Consider the following 21794-nt stretch of genomic DNA (forward strand, 5'->3'; position numbering starts at 1 on the left):
CAGAAATAGTTTCCTCAGAGGACTGGGATTGGGCAGACCAACCACCTTTGGCCTTGAGGATCTCAATTAGGTCTCTAAAAGAGACGTCCTCGGGCAGAGATCTCTGGGACCAGTCCCCTTCATCAACACCCGTATCTTCAGTTAATGACTCCATGGAGGAGTCGAGATGTCTCCTCTTACATGTCCTCTTCCTGGAACTTCCTCCGCCAGAGGTTGCAAGGAAGACTCGAAGAGGAGGTACCCCCTTGGAGGCTAGAACAGACGGGCTGACCGGAAGCAGGAGGAGTGGGTCTGCTCAGATACAGAGGCTGGGTAGGATGACCGCGGGCAGGGGGAGGCAGCTCTGATAGCAAAGAAGGACCTTTTTGCCACCCGGAAAGCAGAAGGACTCCAAGAGGTCTTGTCCTCCTCTCCTGCTGATAACACCACAGCTGGAGAGGGTACAACCCTCCCGGACCCCCCGCTCTGCTGGACAGCACCGGGCCAGAGCTGTCAAAAGCCATAAGTGCCTAGGGGCAAAGACCGGTCCGAAAATCCTGGACCTGAATCCAACCCTATGGATCCCGGGTCGGCAGCCCAGCCCAGAGGAATGGACTGTCCAGGGGGGTAGGAACAGCACCAACTGCCGATCCTGATGGGGTAGGGACCAAGCTGGGCTCAGACACTCCCACAGCCTTCCCTCCATGCACCAGTCCCCAAGAATCCAAACCAACGGTTGGATGAGGAGCGGTTACATGGGAAGTAGAAGACTGATCACTGACCTGTGGGCTGGAGAAGCCAGAAGCACCAACTCCATCTGAGCTTTCAGAACAGACCACATCATCCTGTCCATATCCATGAGAAAACACTCTTGGAAGATCTGGATAAGATGGAGGACCTGGCTGGGGACCCATGTCTGGACTCAGAGGTTCTCCTCTTGCTCTCCCTCGAGTGAGACCTGTGAGAGAGGGTGAAAACATCTGCTCTAACCCTCAATGGATCTGAAGGAAACTCCTCCACTACAATAGGCTCCGACACAGCCCTCGGGTCAGACATGCTCGGAACGGAGAGAACCCATGGATCCGAGGCAACTGCCCTTGACTCTCTTGGATTCAAGACGGTCGGATCCGTAGACAATGCACCTCTCCTCAGATCCACGGGTCTCTGTTCCGGAGCCTTGGATCCGGGGAGGGGGGGGGACACACGATGGCATCAGATCCGAAGACCTGGAGTCCGATCCAGGGGTGGACTCCCTAGAGACTCTGGGACCCGAAGATCTTGGATCTAACACTGCCCTGGCTGGAGTTGGATTCCAGGACTTTGGATCAGACAGTCAGGGTCACTTGGATGGGACTGGATCAGATAGTCAGGGTCGCTTGGATGGGACCTCTTCGTATGAAGGAACCTTTTTTCGCCCCTGAAGGGCCCGCTTTGGTCGGGGTAGCAGTGACCAGGGGAGCCCCCTTTTACTAAACCTTTAATCAGTAAATTTGTTTCAGTGGTTGACCAGGGCTCTGGGGTTGACGGCAGTGCAAATACCGCACTCAACCTCAAGATGGCCACCACTGAGACAGTAGAGACCCTCCTCCTGCGAGTCGGAAACAGGCATTTTCCAACCACACAAGGAGCAACTTTTAAAACTCAAAGGTTTGTCCGCCATGTATCAAACCCCAACAACATTGCCGAAGGAAATTCCGAGTACCTAGGCCCAAAAACAAGCGGAGATCAAAACCCAAACAAGCCGATACTAGAGCACCTTAATGAAACACTAAAACAAATCAATAACACACCAACAAGCTACCTTTACAAAGGTTAATGCAATGACTATATCCCCAAGTAAAAGGGTGCCAAAAAGAAAAGACTAAATGAACAGGAAGGGATGGGAAAGGTTATTGTGGTAGTTATTCTAAACACAATTCAAAAAGAAACCCAAATAAGAGGGAAAACCCAAAAAACAAAGAACCTATTTATGACCCACGAGGTGCTGAGCAATCTGCATCTGTCCAGATCAAGCAGCAAATGAGATCTGAGGGGTCAGAGGGCAGCAGTGCATCATGGGAGGGAAGGAGATTGAGCTAAGCTGTTTGTCCGAGTATGCCGGCTTGGATCCGATTCCGGATCCAAGATGCCAACGTGAAGAATGGGGGACTAAGATAACATCAGATCTAAAAGATCTGCAAAGTTTTGTTTAACAGTATTTTAAGAGAAGCACAAACATCCTGGAAGAAAGTGGTAGTGTTTGTAATACCCAAGAGAGTATTACATTTTAAGACAGTTTCAAATATTTTCAGCTTCATAAATGCCTATTTCAAACCTAAACCATGATTATAAAGTGTTTACGTCTATAATGGCCAAAAGAATGGCAGAGGTGATTCCAAAATTGATTGATATGGATCAATGTGGTTTTGTGGAGAGGAGGCAAACATTCAACAACATTAACAGAACTTTTGATGATCCAGAGGGAAACAGAATGTAAGAAAATACCAACGTTATTGGTGGGTCTTGATGCATAGAAAGCATTTGACAAAGTCAGTTGGGAGTTTATGAGCAGGGCAATGGAAGCAATTGCATTCCCTAATAAAATTATAAGGTTGATTTAAGAGGATATAGAAAGGATCGAAGGCAAAAATTGAAGTGGGTGGGTTCCTCTCTGATGATTTCTGTTTGAGCAGAGGGACCAGGCAGGGGTGTCCTCTTTCCCCTTTTTTATTTGCATTATAGTTAGAACCACTGGCAAGAGAGACCCAGAAATTCAAGGATATAACTGGTATATTAATCAAGAAAAGCTGGCTCTGTCTGCAGATATTATTTTATACCTTATAAAACCAAAAAAGGACATTTCAGTTGTTGAACATTTTAAGGCAGTTTGAAATCTTTGCAAGATACAAAATTAACAAAGCTAAAACAAAGGCAACAGCTGTAAATTACATATCCAAACTGGTTAGGCAATATCCATATTTATGCGGATATAACATGCTTACAGGAATATGGATTAAAAAGGATTTTGGTGTAGCAGCTAAGGATATGTGGAAAGAGACTAAAAGGAGAATACAAAAACTGAGAAACTGGAAGCGGTTATACTGATATGGATAGCAAGATACAAGCAGTTAAATGTTTCTAGTTCCTTTAGTTTTATACAAAGGTCAGGCATATTTTATCAACCAGAGGAGAAGATGTGGATAGCCATTAATAAAGAGCTGAAGGACTTATCTAGGATGGAAAGACAGAAAGTCAAATGGGATAAGATTATTCTTCCAAAAGAACAAGGCGGTTTGAGATTACCAGATTTGAAGGGGTAATTCAGAACTACTCAGTTAAGGCTCTTACACATAGCACAAGCAGAAACCTATAATTCCAAGTATAAAGGGAGGATGAAACAGAGGGGAAGCTCAAAAAACAAAGGACAGACTTTGATTTTAGATGCAGATCCTTAAGAATATGAATATAATATTCTGTATGGTTACTGCTAAAGTAGCAGAAAGAACTAAGCCAACACAGGAATGGAAAAAGGAAATTCTGCCAATAGGGATGACTGCAATTAGAGGTACAGACAATAAGCAAGAGGGGGCTGAAATTTATTAGAGAAAACTATCAAAAGAACTAAGATATTGAAATCAAATAATTAGAGAGGGGATAGGTAATAGAATGGGAAGAGGCCAAGAATTTATTTGGACTGCAGACTTAAGAGACTGCCTATATTCTGATAACTACCCTTGCTAGGGAAGGCAAAGAGAAAGAAAGAGGGATACTAAGCAAAAGACCTGCACTGGTGAGTGTTTAATAGAATCTAGAACATAAACTGCTGTTAAAAAAGGAATAATTAGTACAGCACACAAAATATTACACAATAACTAAGAATCAATCAGAGGAAGTTAGAAAGGATTGGGAAGAGGCTGGATAAGCAATTCACAAAAAAAAAAAAAAAAAAAAAAATATGGGGAAATATGTACGTCTCCCAAATATGCAACAAAGTCTAGAAGATCTTTGCTCTGAAGTGTTTATATTAGGAATTTTTATATACCCAAAGTAGACTCCAGAAAGAATTTTTCCTCTGGTAGACAGCAAGTCTTGGAGGTGTGACGGGGAAGAAGCGGTAACTGGAAACATATTTTCTGGGAGTGTAACGAGTTTGTACTCCAAGATACTGGGTGAGCAAACTGGTTTAATTAAGGAAATGACTTTTTGAGCTATATGATACAGAATCAGAATTGCCTACAAACAGCAAGGCCTTGCTGAGCCTAAATTATGGTGGCTGTCAAAAAAAAAAATTACTAGAAAATGGAAATCAAAGTCTAAACTAACTGTACTAGAAGCAGCGACTATAGCAGTAGAGATAAAACTGGAATTGGCATTAGAAAAGAGTAGGAGCAAATTACATAGGAAAAATGGGAATTGTGGGAACATTACATGCAGAGGAGGGAAGAGGTTTAAAAGAAGGCGGGATATGAACGAGCTACATAATGTTTGATGGACAATGACTGGATATATTCTAAGTGATGTATAATGTTTGCAACTAAAATAATTATGTCAATATGGCTTGTTTTCATTATATAAAAATGTACGACTGCCAAGAGGTTTCTGGTCTAAAAAAAGAACATTAGCTTCCTCCTCAACTGCTCTGTCTTCACTACCTAGGTTTCTGTACCACACAGAAGTACTGTTCTTGCACCACTGTTTTGTATACCTCATGTTTCAGCTTCTTTGGCATTCTTCTTTCACATACTACCCCTTACTCTGACAGTTTGCTGCAGCTCCCTCCGATTCCAGCTTTGTCTTCCTCATTCAGACTTCCCTTCTCCTCAACCTTCACCTCAAGATACTTGTCACTGTGGAACAGGTTAAAAAAGTGTCCGATAACCGACACTGTTGACTTTCTCCATTGTTTTCCCTTCTAACTCAATTTTCAGCTTCTTCAAATTTCCCAAATTTGTTGCCATAACAACTGTCGTCTGTACTTGGTTTAATTTCATGTGCTTTCAGAATAAAAACAGAAGTAGGCTCACAGCTGAAGCCTGATGCACAACCATTCCCACTGGGAACCTATCCGAATACGGTTTATACTTAGGTTACTGGGTCACTGGATATTGCCTGCACTAATTTCACCAACATTTCTAGGACCACAGAACATTGCAAAATGGCACAAAATCAGCTTTCTTGGGACTTGTCATTTGCTTGCGCCAAGTACAGAAATGACCAAATTAATGCTTTCTTTTTCTCCGGCTTCTTCTCCACTATCTGTCTCACTGCAAACAGCAGGGGGTTGTGCTGCAGCCTGATCAAAATCCAAATTCCTTATCTCCCATCTTACTCTGTGTATTTTGTTCATCACTTTCTCCAGCTCTTTCATTCAGTCTGAGGAGTTTGATAAAACCTTCACGGTTACTTACACATACAAACTCCCGAGATCGCACAACAGCTGGGAAAAGGTAACATTTCATGCCCCACCATACAGAAACAAACCAAATAAGAGTGCACCCAGGGAGCGGGACATAGTGACATTTTTTGTCTACAGCAAATACCCCTGACCTTGGTGATCTCCCACCAACTTAAAAATCACATTTTTAATCAAATCAGGGTTTGACTGATGGTGCCAATGTTTAGTTTGACAAATAGAGCATTCAACCAACTATATATCAGTAGTATGTGTAAGAGCGTGTATGTACCTATGCATATATAATACGTGTGCGAGCCTACCCACACACAAAATTTATACATAATACATACACATCCAAAAACAAACCCAAGTTTGTACACGCACTAATCTCCTGGAAGACACACTCATAAAATGTCTTTTGATGGAACAGGATACCCTGCCAAAGGGGAAACCGCAGTATTGGGTGAAGTTAAGAGGGATACAACAGTCTATACATGTCAGGTCCTTTACTCATTTGTCAATCATGATAACAAGCCACTCAGGCAGGTGGAGAGACAAATGGACCTAGGACTTCTTCCAGAGGGGAAGCAATATTTCAAGGCTTCTGCTCATTCTGCAGAAAACTCCCTCATCCTCCTCTTGAGTGGATGACTATTCTGGAAACTGCTGCATCCTCTGCAGCACCTTGAAAATTAGTTGACAGTACATAAACCAAAGCTGACATGCACTCTAATGATTCTGTGAAAGCAGACACAGCAGCCTGAACATTTCATTCAAAATCTTGCGTGCTGATTAGCATTTCTATGGTATTACATTGGGAAGAAACGGCTAGGCTTGAAATGACCTCTAGTGATCTCCCATGATCTGGAAACCATACTTCCCTTTCCATCTTCTTTATCCAGTTCATCTTTTCTTCTAGGTCCACACAGCAAGGAGATATTAAACAGAGCATTAATAAAATCAGCCTTGGTATTTTTTTACAAAGCTGGTGAGCAGAACCACAGAATTCTTAGATCGCCACTTTTACTGAAACATTCACAGCACTGTGCACAACGTATGTGGCTTGGTTAGCTAGTAAACCAAAGACTGGCAGCTGGGACTGTAATTCTACTTTTCAAGTTGCATCAGACAATCCTTTCAGATCCTGAAAGCCATGTGCTAGCTCCCTCTCTGGAATCTCAACATATACACCATGCAGTCTGCTCTATTCCAATAGAAGGATGCATAGTTTTGACCAGTGGTTCAGGGGGCCATTTTTAAAGCAGCTGAAACAATGAAGGCGTCCAACAGGCTCTACAACCAACTGGGCAGTCACTGAGCAACCACAGAATTTTATACAACTTCTTCAAGACGGGCAACAACATACAGGAGTTCTTCCAAGCATCAGCAGCAGACAGTTGAGCCACTTCCTCAGCTTAAGGAACCATGCAAAAAAAAAAAAAAAAAAAAACCTGGATCTTGTAGGGAGGGCATAGGGCAGTGGGGGAGACCTAGATCTCAACACTGCAACCACATTTTGCAAAGCTTGTTTACTTGCATCTTGCTGGCTTAGTGGAACTAACCTGGTCAACAGTCTCTTTTCAGGGGGAGACCCAAGGTGACAGTACTACTAACTAGGGGAAATTAGGCCAGAGCACTGGGAACTTCCTATGACATCTGAAAGAGAGTAGGGGATCTTTTACATGCACTTAAACAAGCACTAAGTCAGGCAGATGGATCCTCCGTTTAACATTTCATGCAAAGGACAGTGCACATAAGGGAGTGTGGCACTCTTCTTATGCAGCATCGGATTGTCAAAATTGTAAAATTAATCCAAGCATTTGGTAGGGGAATAGAACAGACAGCTATTTAATCTTCCAGCAACAAAGGTAAGGGTGCTACCGGTTGAGTCACTGACACTGCAAAGGTCCTGACAAGTCTGATGCAGGAGAAAGTGCAACAGCCGAACAAAATAGCACCTAGATCAATGCTAGTACCCTAAAGAGGGAGGCAAGACTGCAGCATAAACTCCAGATCTACCAACAGCAGAAAGCCAGAGATCAAGGCCACTAACTCAGACTGAACAGCCATGTCCAATGGAGTAGAGAGACTAGCCCTGACTATGGTCCGGGCAACCCAATTTCTACTAACATCTTGGAAGTGTGATGGACTGGTAGGAAGGAATGCCCATCCTGAGACTGTGTGCTATGTAGAGCCCTTGAGCCTGGGTGGGGGTCAGGACAGAAGAAAACTGCAGATCTGGAAGAGGTAGGTGGGTCAAAGAAGTGTACCTACCATAAGGCACAGGGTCTGCATGTCATCACAAACTGCACCTCATGACTTGCACTACCTAGAGAGTTGACACAGCACAAAGGAAAATGACCAAGGCTTAGTAAAAAGCCCTGTTACCAATGTATATGACACTGCTGGTTGTTACCTCTGCTCCACACTGCTCTTCCTCACTGCCAACAATGGACTCAGCTGGGAGGTAACCCCAGTCTGAACCATACCTCTCAACCGTACTGAATTCTGAGGTATTTTAAGTTTTGGGAGGCAAAATAACAGGGTTCCACAAATTTCCAAGTGGCCCCTTCAAATCCCAATTTTTGTTGTTTATGGTTTTAACATTGTGGTGTACAGCGGTAGTGTTGTTGCCTCACAGCAAGAGGTTCTCCTGTTCGATTCACGGCTGGAGTGCCTTCTGTGTGAAGTCTGCATGTCCTCCCCACGGTTGAGTGGCCTCCGAAAGACATCCGTGAATGGGAGTGCCTTCGCTGAAGGCTGGGAGTCAGGCTGGCAACTTGGCACCATAAAACAATCTACTGCCAATCATTAGCGGACTGGAGTTCCGCTGTGGCGACCCCTAACCGGGAAAAGATGAAAAGACAGACAAACAAACAAACATGCTTTTAACTTTGATGTCATGTGTCCCTGAACAAAAGCTTACATGTTTTTTTTTTTATTATTTAATGAATGACTGCAAATCTGTCAAAAAAAAAGTTTAGTGAGGGAAAAAATAAAGATCACAAATCTGGACATTTTGCACAATTCTGAACTTGACAAGTATGCTGACAGCACACGGCAAAGGGATTAGTTGTAGTATGCTCCAGTCAAAGTATTACATGATTTTGCAACAGAAAATGGAAAATTATTCCCCAAAGTAAGAAAAACAATGAAAAGAGTTGAAGACTACAGAGCTAATAACTGCCAACAGCTTTATTAAATAAAATAAGACAGTGCTTTGCACGTTCGTCTAAGAAAAACAAAAAAACAAATGCGCTCAATCTTATTTTATTCAATAACGCTGTTGGCAGTTATTAGCTCTGTAGTCTTTGGTTTCTTTTGTTTTTAACAAAAAAAGTGCTCTGCTCAATAATCTTAATTTTATTTTCTAAAGCTGCTGGTGATCATTAGATATGAAGTTTTTCAACACCAAACAAACAGCTGTTACCATGTGTGTGTTTCCCCTTTTTGATTTTCAACATCCCAATTAGTTTGTTTTCTCCGTAGGAAAGGAACAGATAAGAATAGTAGTCAAGGAAGCAGCCAGTTGGTAATTTTAGCACAGTTACACATGTGATGTTCTGGTTCCTAGAGACGTGAAATGTTAGTGTGTATGTACAGCACAGTTATCCAGCATGCTGACAGTCAGACTCCCCACCAATTCATTCCAACAACTGTAAACCAAAGCAGAGTGGAACCTGTACAGTAGAAAATTTAGCAGTCGCTCTTTCAAACTCTCTCTCTAGAGAAAATGATAAAAGTATAAACAGAAACAGTAGATGTCAGTGACACAAAGTGAAAGTAAACAGCTCAGGGACTCGACTTCCCAGGGTGAGTGTTTAACGGAGCTTTGAAGTTATTAAAATAGTGGAGGCTGTGCACTGTGCTACAGTTTATTCTATCACAGCCTTTCATTTTTAGAGCCATCCCAAAGACAATGCATCTGCAGATAAATGCAAGTAGTGGTAATATATTTGATGCAAAGAAGACTGTTTGGTAAAAAGATTTTTGGAAGTGGATTGAACGTTTGTTCAAGATAAATTGTATTGAAGTGACATCCCGACCGCTTGAGTAAAATGGGAAAAAGGGATAATGGATGGATGGATTTATTACTGCATGTTTATATGTCTGTGGTGAAGTCTGTGAAGTAAATGAGAGATTAAAATTGTGGATGAGGGGGTTTCCATAATATGTCACCACCTGGTATTTAAGGACGAGATTGAAAGCTAGGATTATTGTTTGCAACTTTTTTTTTTTATAAATCACTTTATTGAATTTTATAAATATTACATTTTTACATTTAATATAACAAGTTCAAAACTGTGTGTGTAACAATAACTATATACAATGCCCATAACACATGTAATGACCTTCAATATTTATATTTTGTCTAATAATTTTTTAAGTTTTAACCAAGGTATTTTCTTATGTGTCATTCTATTAGTTCTTAAAGAGAGAGCTTATAATTCCCTAGGACATATAATCTTAGCTAATGCAATAAAATCCGTAAATAAAATAATCTTTTTAGATTTCCAATTTATTGTGTTAACTTTTCTTGCTATCGCAAGTAAGGACCAAAGATGATGTATTTGAGTATCTGGAATACATGCATGTATCGGGGCATTAAATAATAACAGTGAATCTGAGATTTTGCACCTATCTGACCACAATGCTTTTATAAAATCTTTAAAACTCTAACCAGTATTGGTTTACATTCTTACATTTAACATATCTTCCCAGTCTGCACATAATGTCTCTTCACACCTCCAGCATTTATTAATACCATTATTTGAAATTATTGTAATTCTATGAGGGGTGATAAAACTTCTATGAATAAATTTCCATGAAAAAATTTTCCAAAAAGGGAGACGTTGTATGTTTAATTGATTTAAGTATTAACTTTTTATTGTTTTCTGAAAAGCTGGAATAATTGATTTTTTCAGAGCAACTCCAAAACGACCCTTCTGGTATTTGCAGAGTTTTATATATTTTTGATATTGAAAGGGTTTTATTACTATTTAACATACTTATTTCACATAGGAGTAAAAAAAAAAAAATTCGACGGCCAATCATTAGCAGACCGGATTTCCGCTGTGGTGACCCCTAATCGGGAAAAGCCGAAAGAAAAACAACATTTCACATGGGAGTAGTAGGATTTTAGGGAAAGATGCTATGTTAGACATTTGATGCATTTTAAATTCATTTATAAAAGTACTCTGAAAATTTGTATATTTAACCAATTATTATTATTTTTATTATATCTGGCCATAAGGGAGTTTGGTTCTTGAATATTATTATTTATCAGAAATTGGTGCCAATAAACTAAACCATTGATGTTATGTAGTCCTATCTCGCCGTAATTCTTGCTGGATGGGTTCGGAGCAGATATTCTGCTCCGACTTGGCCTATACTAAAGCTCGAGAACTTTTTACTGGCTCAAGGCTAGCCCTTATCCCATGGTGCCTCACGGCAATTCCCCACATCTCGTTTGCCATGAAAGCTTCAAGGTTGTGTCTTACTGGCTTGTTGGCTAAGAAGAAAGATTTTTTACTTTAGTCCTTTTCTACCACCTTTTTCTATTTTTAAATTATATATATATATATATATATATATATATATATATATATATATATATATATTAATATTAGATATATAGATATTTTTTTTCTTTTTAATAGTTTCTTCTGTATTGTGCTTCTGTTTTTTGAAAGTTTTCAAACCCTATTCCCCCCTTAAGACTGTACGGCCCGTTCAAGTTAGAGGGCCTTTCCTCCCTGTGTGTGTGTGTGTGTGTGTGTGTGTGTGTGTGTGTGTGTGTGTGTGTGTGTGTGTGTGTGTGTTTTAAATAAACTTTTCTTCTTCCTTACACTTTTATTTTTTAGTGTTTAGCTATGTCTAAAGATAAGGATCATAAGGATCATCACCCTTTGGGCTTCAAAAAAATGCGACAGGTGTGTGCAGAAAATGTCTCTTACAGACAGCCACGCCAGCTGCATATATTGTATGAGCGAAGCCCATTTACAGGAACCTTGCACCCTCCGTCACGCTTTTAGTACAAGAGAGTGTTAAACGAAAGGAAGAGAAAGCTTATTGACAGGGGTCTCATGACCAGTTCCTTCCAGGAACAGCTGGAACTTAGTCAGGCAGCTTCAAAATCTTCAAAGAGAAAATCATCAGCCCCGACTTCGGAGCTGACCAAGAAGTCTAAAGCGTCGGAACCAAGGAGTTCCAGTTCTGATTCTGCTTAATCTTCGGTGCAGTCTATTCCATCGGTTCCGACACAGTCTTCGGTACTGAAGGTTTTACCCGACATCGAGACTATATCTTATTTTGGAGAGAAGGTCTCTTTCAGTCTCCAACAGATCCTCCAGGACCCTATCAGATGAGGACATAGAGGGTGGTGAAGAGGTTGCTTTCGGATCCAGATCTGGCTAGAAAACTGACCCCTCCAGACCCAAAGGTCTTGGAGCCGTCCCCCGTACCGATCACTGTTCCTCCTCTGACTGCTTCGCTCTCAGAGCCTATTATGTCAGGTTCCTCTGTCTTCCACCCTTCGGCTTCGGGGATTCAACCTGTTTCCTCATAGCCAACTACTCTATCCTTGATGGCTCAGTCTGGAGCCGAGGGTTCTGGGAGCAGATGCTCTCGTGTCAACTCCGACAGGGGCAGGCACCCTGGGTTCTCTTTGGAACCGACCCTCCCACTCGGAGCCTTGGTTCGACTCAGCTCGGCTCCCACTTCTGCTTCGGAGCCGTTCCCCCTTGCTAGGAGTCGACCAACCACCCCCTCGGAGCGGAGGTCTTCTTCGGAGCAGGTGGGGGGAGGCTTTCGAAGCTATAGAGAAGGCTTTATCCTCTGCCAAAGCCATTCCTTTGGAACCTGTGTCCCACCAGCAGCAGGCAGCAACCTCTTCCCCCCTTGCCACCCTCACAGTGTAGGGAACCGGAGGCTCAAGTAGCCCCCATTGTACACGCCCCCTCTTCAGAGACCTCTCCAGATTATCCCGCTGGAGAGCTCCCTCGGAAGAGGTTATGTAAAAGGAAACATGTCGACTCCCCTGAGTCTGTCACATCAGACACCGATTTAGAAGAAATCGGTAGGGTCCCGTAGATCTCCTTCTGAGGATGTCTCCTTCTCTGACATCCTAGAAATCTTAGACAAAAGGGGTGATTGGAAGACCTCTAACCCTACTGAGGATGAATCAGTGTATCTTGAGGCCTTTGGCTCCTGACCTTCCACCTCTTGGAGGACACCAACTTTTGGGGGTCATTTCGCAGAAAGCATGGACCTCTCCAGATTCAGTGGAAGCCATCCAGAGGAGGCCAAACAAATTTATGACAACACCTGAGGACAACTCTTTCCTTAGCAAGGAGTTCCAGTTGATGCTATGGTGGTAGCAGCGACCACCAAGAAGGAATTATCTGAGACATCTTCCAATATCCATCCTCCTAACAATGAGTACAGGACGACTGATAGGTACGGGAAGCGTACTTTTTCTTCAGCGGCATTTACACTACAATCACTGAATTACCAGACTCACTTCACTCGTCTGCAGAGGGATCTCCTGAGAGAGAGTTAGGAGATGCCCTCCAGGGTTCAGTAGCTCCGGGTTCCATGGACAAGGTTTCCATGCAGCTCTCCACCCTTACTTCCATAGCTAACTCCTCCATGAGGCTGATCTCATATGCAACAGATGGGGTGAGCAGGGCAGCCGCAGCAGGAATAGCCCTCAGGAGACATTCGTGGATGCGGCTTTGTAATTTTACGGAATCCTTCAAGTCTTCCTTCACTAACGTTCCCTTTGATGGTTCATCTCTTTTTGGACCCCAAGTGAAAGAGACTGACTAGGAAGGAAAAACCTTATCTGCCGTTGGAGTCAGTTTCTCTCTCCCATCCAGACCTTATCCCAAGGGTAATACAGGAGGGAAAATGTGGTTCCACAAATCCCAAAAAGGTTTTCTTCAGGCACAAGGTCAACCCTCCCCCAGCAGCAGAGGGGGAGGATATAACGAAAGATGCCGCCCTCACGGGAGAGGAGGTCGGCAATATCAGGGAGACAGAGAAATTTTCTCTGATCATCCCTTCCATCGACCCTGAGGGATTGCCCGACTGTCCGTCTCTGGAGGCAGTCGTGCCCGCAGAGAAGGTCAGATCTGGAACTTGCACTCTATTCTTTTTAGTTCCAAAAAAGACAGGGGACTAGAGATCAATTCTAGATCTCAGCAGGCTCAACAAGCATGTAAGAAAATCAAAGTTCCGAATGGTCACTCGGCAGCAGATATTTCCCTTTAAAATCGGGAAAGACAACTGGATGTGCTCAATCGATCTCCAGGATGCATACTACCACATCAAAATGGACAGGCGCTCCAGGAGACACTCACGCTTCCAGCTGGGAGCCAGCCATTTTCAATTCAGTTCAGAACATTGCCTTTTGGCCTCACTACAGCCCCCAGAGTGTTTACCAAATGCATGGCAGTGGTAACGGCTCACCTGAGACGTCAAGGATTCCAGGTGTTTCCGTACCTAGATGACTGGCTCCTTACTGCTACCACCAAGCATCAACTCATAAGGACCAGGGACGAGAATCTATCCTTGTGCGCCAGCATAGGCATCTTTGTCACCTTGCAAAAGTCAGTCATCTCCCTCGCAGCATACTGTATATCTAGGCACAGAAAAAGACACAACCACCATGTCAATAAAGCTAACACAGGAAAGAGTGGAATCTCTACACAGTCAGATCAGATCCTTATTAAACAAACAAAAAAAAAAAAAAAAAAAGTCCAGGCTAGAGTAGTACTTCAAGTCCTCTGCCATCTTATTAGTTACTCTTGCTCATCTACACATGAGGATTCTCCAATGGATGCTGTTTGTACAATGGTCTATGCAAGATCTTCCATTATCTCACCAGATATTAATAACAAACACATGCAAAAGGGATCTGACATGGTGGTTACACAAGAAACAACGTGTCATAGGTTGTCCACTTGTTCCTCCTCAAGAGAAAGCAGTTTTGACCACGAACGCTTCCTAGATGGAGGGGGGGGGGCATTATCTGGGAAAGACAGTCCAAGGTACTTGGCAAAACCACGAGAACCACTTACACATCAATGTTCTGGAGATGACAGCGGTGCTATATGCGTTGCAAGCACTTCACAGCTCCCTTCCCACTGGAACAATTGCGATTTAGTCAAGCAACATGTCTGTTGTGTGGTACATAAACAAACAAGGGGGAAGCAAGTTTTACCAGCTTTGCAGAGAGGCCTTCTTCAGGAAATGGATCCAGAATCCATGGTTCCTCCAAAAGGGGGCCTCCTGAATCATCAATCGGGACAGTTCCACTTCTCCATCCACACCCTCAAATTGACAGCATGGCTGCTCCAATTCCATGTATAGCCAGGTGCATTCCCTTATCTCCATCGGTCAAACATATCCTAATTTCATCCCATAAACCTTCCACTCAGAAACTATATTCTAGCAAATGGAAAAGGTTTTCCCTTTGGGCTACAAACCGGGGCTCAGATCCATACACAGCTCCTTTAGAATCCATTTTATCCTTCCTAACAACATTTTTTCATGAAGGAGCAGCAGCCGCTACAGTTAGAGTTTAATTAGCTGCAATTTCAATTTCCATTTTGGTTTCATGGGAAATACAATCATACTCCCTCTGTAAAACCTTCTTAAAAGGAGTTATTCATCTTAGACCAACCAATAAAACAGCCTTTAGAACCCTGGGACGTAAATTTAGTCCTCTCATCTTTGATGTCTGCACTCTTTGAACCATCTCGTCGTCAAACTTAAAATTGTTATCATGGAAAACCCTGTTCTTGGTAACTATAACATCGGCTAGGAGAGCCTCAGAACTTCAAGCCTTAACTATTCGACCTTCTTACATTATCTTTCACAAGGATAGAGTCTCTCTTAGGACAAACCATTCCTTTCTCCCTAAGATATGCTCAGAATACAACCCAAATACTACCACTGAGCTACCTGTGCTTTTTTCCAAACCACTCTAATAAATTTGAGTATAGACTTCACCAGCTAGATTTCCAACATGATACTCAGATTCTATATACACAGGACCAAAGAATTCAGGAAATCTGATCAACGTTTTGTTTCCTTTTCTGACAAAAGAAAAGGCTTGCCCTGTTAAATTACTCTTTCAAAATGGCTTTCAGATTGCTCATCAACAAGATGGTAGACAATTACCATTAAAAGCTAAAGGTCACTCTACTAGGGCTGTAGCTACTTCATGCACCTTTAGATCTAGGCTCCCAATTGATACTATTGTGCAGCAGCTACTTTGGAAAGACCACATGCATATGTCACTCATTACAAATTGGATTTGGCCTCCCAGGATAGGTCATCCTTTGGGTCCACTGTGCTGAAGAGTCTCTTTGCTTGAGCCACCTGGGATAAAGGTGCTAGGGACACTGTCCCATCCAGGAAGAATTACAGTGAGATAGGACTACATAACATAAAGAAGTTATGTACTTACCATAACGTTCCATGTTTGAGTCCATCTCGCCTATATTCTTGTGTCCCTCCCTCCAACCCCCTTCCCGTTTCTGGGGATCTAGTGGACCTTTTTTGGGGGCTGCTCGATTTGCTCTTTATTGTCCACCTGGAATGGATTATGTTTCTAATCCTTCCCTGTATTTTACAACTTCTTTCTTATTATTACCCGATAGGTATTTATTACTTTCTTGTAAACTAGATCTGGGGAATTGCTGTGAGGCACCATGGGATAGGGGCTAGCCTTGAGCCAGTAAAAAGCACTAGAGCTTTAGTATAGGCAGAGTTGGAGCCGAATATCAGCTCCGAACCCATCCAGCAAGAATATAGGCAAGATGGACTACAAACATGGAACATTATGTTAAGTAAATAACTTCTTTTTTTCCATATCACTGATTTTGGGTACATTGAATGAATCAAGACATTTCTTTGTATATACTATAGGAAACATTAAAAAATTAGTTTTCCATCAGATACATTTTATTTAATGATTTTTTAAATTTACTTAATATATATTTAAGAAATGGGAACAATCTTTTATTTTTATTTGTGCTATAAATATTATCTTTTAACACTAGAAAGATTTTAATGTTTTCTGAAAACTTATTTCTAATTTTGAATCTTTATTTGTAAGGAGAGAAGTAATGTGATCCAATTTGAATTTTTGTAGTTTTCAAGAAAATGTTTTACACTTTTTTTTTTTTTTTAATAATATATAAAGGGTGGGCAATCAATTTGATGTAAGGTTTGCCAGGTGGAGTATGTAGTTATTAATAAATATCTTGTTTGACTTGTGGTGTTTAAGTTGCTGCATCTTACTTCATTAAGTGTTTCAGTGGAAATCTGGTTGTAGTCTGATTTTGTAGAACACAGACAATTGGACGGGGAACTGCAAATTCACTCCTGGGGTGGCACCTATGTCCCTCATGAACACGTAGTCAGTGCTGATCATAAACTCATTATGCGAATAACTACCACCTAACAAAAGGTCAATTAGGGAACACAGGTATAATATAGCTAGGATTGTAAAGGCCCTAGGGCCATTAGCCTAGATGAGGTTCAGGAATCCTAGTTCTTTAACAGTTTCCTGGTAGTAGACTGGTACAAATTTGGTTGGCAAACTAAGATGCAATGTACTTAAGCTGTATTGATTGGGTCTTTTTTTTGGCTGTGGCTGTCTCTCTACTTTATAAATGTTCAACTAAGTCTACTATTTTACCTCTTAAGTCTTCTGGTCTGTAATGCAAAATGTTAATCAGTGTACAGATTTGTACCCATTTTTCATGGGCCTTTGTCCAGAATGTTGATAGGTATGGTCTGAACCCATATTTCACGGTCAGTTCTCTCTCTCTCTCGCTCTCGCTCTCTCAAATGGAAGATGGGGTATGAGACACCAAACAGCTGATGGACAGGGCAGGCACGAAACCATTAAAAGGCAGATCATGCCTTTTAAACTTGGTTGACTTTTTCGACTTTTTCGAAACAGTCACCAAAGCCATTGATGAGGGAAAGGCAGTCCATACAGCCTACCTCGATCTGGCGAAAGCCTTCGATACAATAACCCACTCGGGTATCATTGAAAAACAGCTTAAATGTTGACCCATACATCACAAGATGGGTTGCAAACTGGCTGAGTGACAGAACCCACAGGGTCAGAGTTGCTGGCGCCATGTCAGACTCAAAGCCTGTCACAAGTGGTGTCCCACAGGGCTCAGTCCTGGGCCCACTCTTGTTTGGCATCTACTTTTCCGAAGTACAAGCAAACACAGGATGGCTATGGCTGACAAGTTTGCAGATGACTGCAAACTAGGCGCCGTAGTCGAAAACACATCCAACACAGATATCCTTCAGAAGGGTCTCACAGAAACGGATAACTGGTGCCAGAGCCATGGCCTAAAGTTAAATGCCAAAAAATGCATAGTCATACCCTTCGGGAAAAACAAGGTTACCCCTAGCTACCATATAGGTGGCAATCCACTGAGCACAGAAGAAGTTATTAGGGACCTGGGGACCCAGGTTGACAGTAGCCTGTCATTCGACACCCATGTAGCTAAAGTAGTTAGGAAGACCTTCTACATTGCCCACCTTATCATGAAGGGATTCACATCTAGATCAAGGGAGGTCATAGTTTCCCTATACTCATCACTCATCAGACCAATGATACAATGCCCCATTCGGAATGTATCTGACCCGACACTTGCAGCAGCTGGAGAGGCCACAAAAGTTCCTCACCAAAAGGATAAAGGGTCTCAAAAATCTGTCCTATGCTGCCCGACTGAAAGAACTTCAGCTCTATTCAGTCGCCACGCTTGCTCAGAGGTGACCTGTGCCTGACATACAAGGCCATGTCAAACCCAGATTTGATGAATATGCTTCACCCCAAAAAATCTAGATCCGTCAGAGCAACAAGGGCGGGAGACTTAAACCTCGACACGGTTATTAATAGGACGTGCTGGACGGATAGATTCATCACCCAAAGACTCCCTATGCTGTGGAACAAAATCCCGGTACATGTGAGGCAGAGCACCTCGCTGGCCTTGTTCAAGAGAAATCTTGACCAATGGATGGGAGATCGCAGATATACCCGGGGGATTACCTCAGTGTCACTGCTCGACAGAGGCACAGCAAAATAATGGGTATAGTTCCCCTTACTAAAGGGGTGGCGTAAGCCACAAAACTATGGGCTAGGCTTGTAAATGCCCTCGGGCAGATAGCCTAGTATAAACCTATGAACCTATTAAAATAAGGTTGAGGCTGAAGAATCACCTCTAGCCTGAGAAGTAGTTTGGAATGGGGTACTTAGTCAAGTAGGATTATCGGTAAAAGGAGAGGAGGTAAAAAAATCCTTGAAAAGTTTTAGGTGCTAGGCGGTGACAAAGATGAAGCTCCCAACTTCAAATCTGTACATTTTAAGCACTCCAAAATAGTAACTTTTCTCTAAACAACACATATTATGTCTTGATTTATTTGGTTGTCAACATTTAAGCATCTATGGATCAAAATGAAAAACGAAAGATGAAACCAGCTTTTTATGCAAAGACACAAGATAAAGTGGTTACCAGCGAAACTCAGTTTACTAAATTTACTATCAGACAATACATGGAGACATATTTGTGATGTTACTCTCCACATATGCTTTCAAGGAGAGTAGCATCTTCATCAGTTGTAACTGCTTTTCATTGTTAAAAGCAATTAGAATTGAATAAAAACAATCTTACCAGTGAGATGATCCATTTTCTCTGAAGTTTGTTGCCATGGTTCACCATTTATAGTTACATTATCTTGGATAGCCATCTCGAAATCCTGTAGATTAAAAAAAAAAAAAAAAAAACACAACTCAGAACTGACATTACTTCACCGTTCCCCCCTCTCAAAATCATTACAAATAACTGTGACCTATAACTTGTCCATCAAAACAGCCTGTTGCTCTTCTTCACTGTTCAACTACTTTACCAAGTCTGTAGGAATCTGATCTTAGAGTAACTTTGCTTGCAGTGAGAAGGTGAGCCCTCCTTGAAATTTTACTTTGAGACAGTGGAAAACTGGCGGCTAACTTGTGGTCACGCAACTACATGTGAATAGTGGGGGTGACCTTGTGCTCACACATCTATTCATCCAAATTATATTTGAATAGAGTAAAAGACAGACTTCACATAAAGTAGAAAACAAGATACTTCCGCAGAAGCAGTGAACATACCTAGCTCTCCAACATGTTCTAGTTATTTTGCAAAAGAGATGGCAATCATTTCAGTAGGCATTGATACCACTGGACTTTAAATGTGTAACATGTCTGACAGAACAAAGTCTGTTGAAGCTCTTCATCTTAGGCAAAGGTTGCTTCTCAGCAGCCTGTAGGATACTGAGAAGGCTTTCAGATGGTTTGCACAGGTTTCACAATTTAGGCTCATATTTACTGAGAAAGCATTGTGGTTGCTTCAGTGTTTGGACAGCCTAATAAGTGCAGAGTACAGTGCAGCAATGACATCCCTGGATCTGAATGCAATATTCTTCAATAAGCTGGACGATATAAGCTCCCAGATCCTAAACTAAGGGATCAGCTTTCAGGGGTTGTGTGAAAGTTACAAGGGGAGTCATAGTTGCTGAAGGATACAAATGTACACTTGGCATTTTCTGCCAGTCTATGGTTTTACCACCACCTGTGTGTTCAGGACAGGCCCTATTGGAGGATCTTTGTATCCTATGGGGATTTTATGATGGTCATCTGCAAACCTGGTCAGCCACAAGCCTTTAGCTTTGACCTCTGAGAAATGAATGCCAAAGGTGACTGGCACAAAGACTGCACCCAGGGTACTATCAGATAGCTCTTCTGCAGAAGGTAGGTAGAGACACCCAACCGAACGTCATAGGTTCTGACAGCCAATTTGCTATCAGAATTGCACAGGGATTGATACAACTTTGGACAATATATTCAAGAGAGAGACATCTTCATGTAACAAAAAGACTATGGGAGGTTGTTTATATAAAATATTGCATTCAACTATACAACTTACTACTGATCAATTTAACTTTACTACTAAATATTTTTATAGCTACCCTTTCTAATACATATGCTTTTTCAAACCATTTTAATTTACAATTCTACAATTTCCAAGAAAGTATTTTTTGTTCATCTACAAATTTTTTCTTGTGGTTTGGAAATGCCCTACTGTTATTTAAAGAAATCTGACCTAAAAAGGTGCAAAATGTTCAATTAAGCAGGTATTTGGATAAAGAAGCAAGTATACAACATCTTGTGGTTCTGCTGCAGAATCACACAAAGACAAAAATGGGCTTAATGTTACTGAAGGAAAATAAGGTCTGTGGAAAGGATGTTAGAAAGTGCATCATGAATGCGTGGCAAAAAACACAAAGTAGGGGTTTGAATGCACTGCTATGATCAGCACTGTGCCACTACTAAACTCACATACCCCCACTAAAATGGCCCTTACAAGCTCTACAAGGCTTCAGGTCTTAAGAAGACTCACTTTTTATGCTGTCTCCACTTCCTTCAAACTGGCTAAAGCCATGAATTGAACCTATCCTCGAGCAGTTGTTAATATTAAAGGTACTTTATTCAGTAGATGCTGCAAAAAGTTAAACACTTTTTTCAAATATTTAAAAGTAACCAACTCCACGTTCACATTGTGATGCTCCGTTTTATCATTCTACATTGTTTTACAAAATCACACGGTTTCAAACTTTTTTCACTTCTTTCTGAACATTTACCTCTGAAATAAGTTTCAATTACGTGCAATAGCGCCCTCTGCCTCACATGGCCTAATAAGTTTGCCTCCACTATAGAAGAAGATAAAGCAACATACAAAATACTGCCTCCATCAGACTGTGGTTGATTAAACTGCAATATTGGGGGGGGGGGGGGGGTCATACACCAAGGGCTTGCTAAACTGTGCTTGAGAATTCTGAACTCACTCAAACTTCAACCAACTACATCCGAACCATAACTTTATACACAGGCTTCTATCTTTATATACATATATGCATTTTATATACAAAAAAATCCAAGTAAAACACAACACTACCAAAAGTAAAACAGGATGCGAATAGCACCAGAGCACAAAACCACAAAAAGTAAGTAAACTTTAACACTGAAATATGCTTAAAAGAAAAGTGAAATACGCTTTACTGACAGAGCACAAACCACAATAGCAGATACATGTACCACATTATAAATCAGACATCCACATTCATATCAGTAGCAGCCAAAAATCCCTATGGAGTATACAACTCATTCCTAGCCACAACCCTTTACAAATGTTTTTCCCTTCTGCCAGTGACATGGTGACAAAGAGAACTGCAATAATGCAGAGATTTGTACTCCAATACTCCATGCAATTCTACTCAAACAAAATAACACATGCCAGTGTCACTAAAATGACCTACCCATGACCAAAAGACCTCATACACACCCTTTAATGTTAGTCTGTGT

The 21794-nt window shown here is 41.7% G+C and overlaps 1 protein-coding gene across 1 annotated transcript in view; it reads right to left on the bottom strand.

Moving 5' to 3' along the window:
• The window catches only part of NSL1 (NSL1 component of MIS12 kinetochore complex), a gene marked incomplete in the record, with an annotated part of 415175 nt that overhangs the window by 357121 nt on the left and 36260 nt on the right, over window positions 1-21794 (bottom strand). Inside the window, 1 exon segment of the mRNA XM_044055447.1 lies at window positions 19066-19150. Within this exon segment, the coding sequence (XP_043911382.1) occupies window positions 19066-19150 (85 nt within the window).

The sequence above is a fragment of the Protopterus annectens genome, chromosome 1.part2, assembly GCF_019279795.1.
Source record: "Protopterus annectens isolate FY-2018-M chromosome 1.part2, PAN1.0, whole genome shotgun sequence".
NCBI classification, from domain to species: Eukaryota; Metazoa; Chordata; order Ceratodontiformes; family Protopteridae; genus Protopterus; species Protopterus annectens.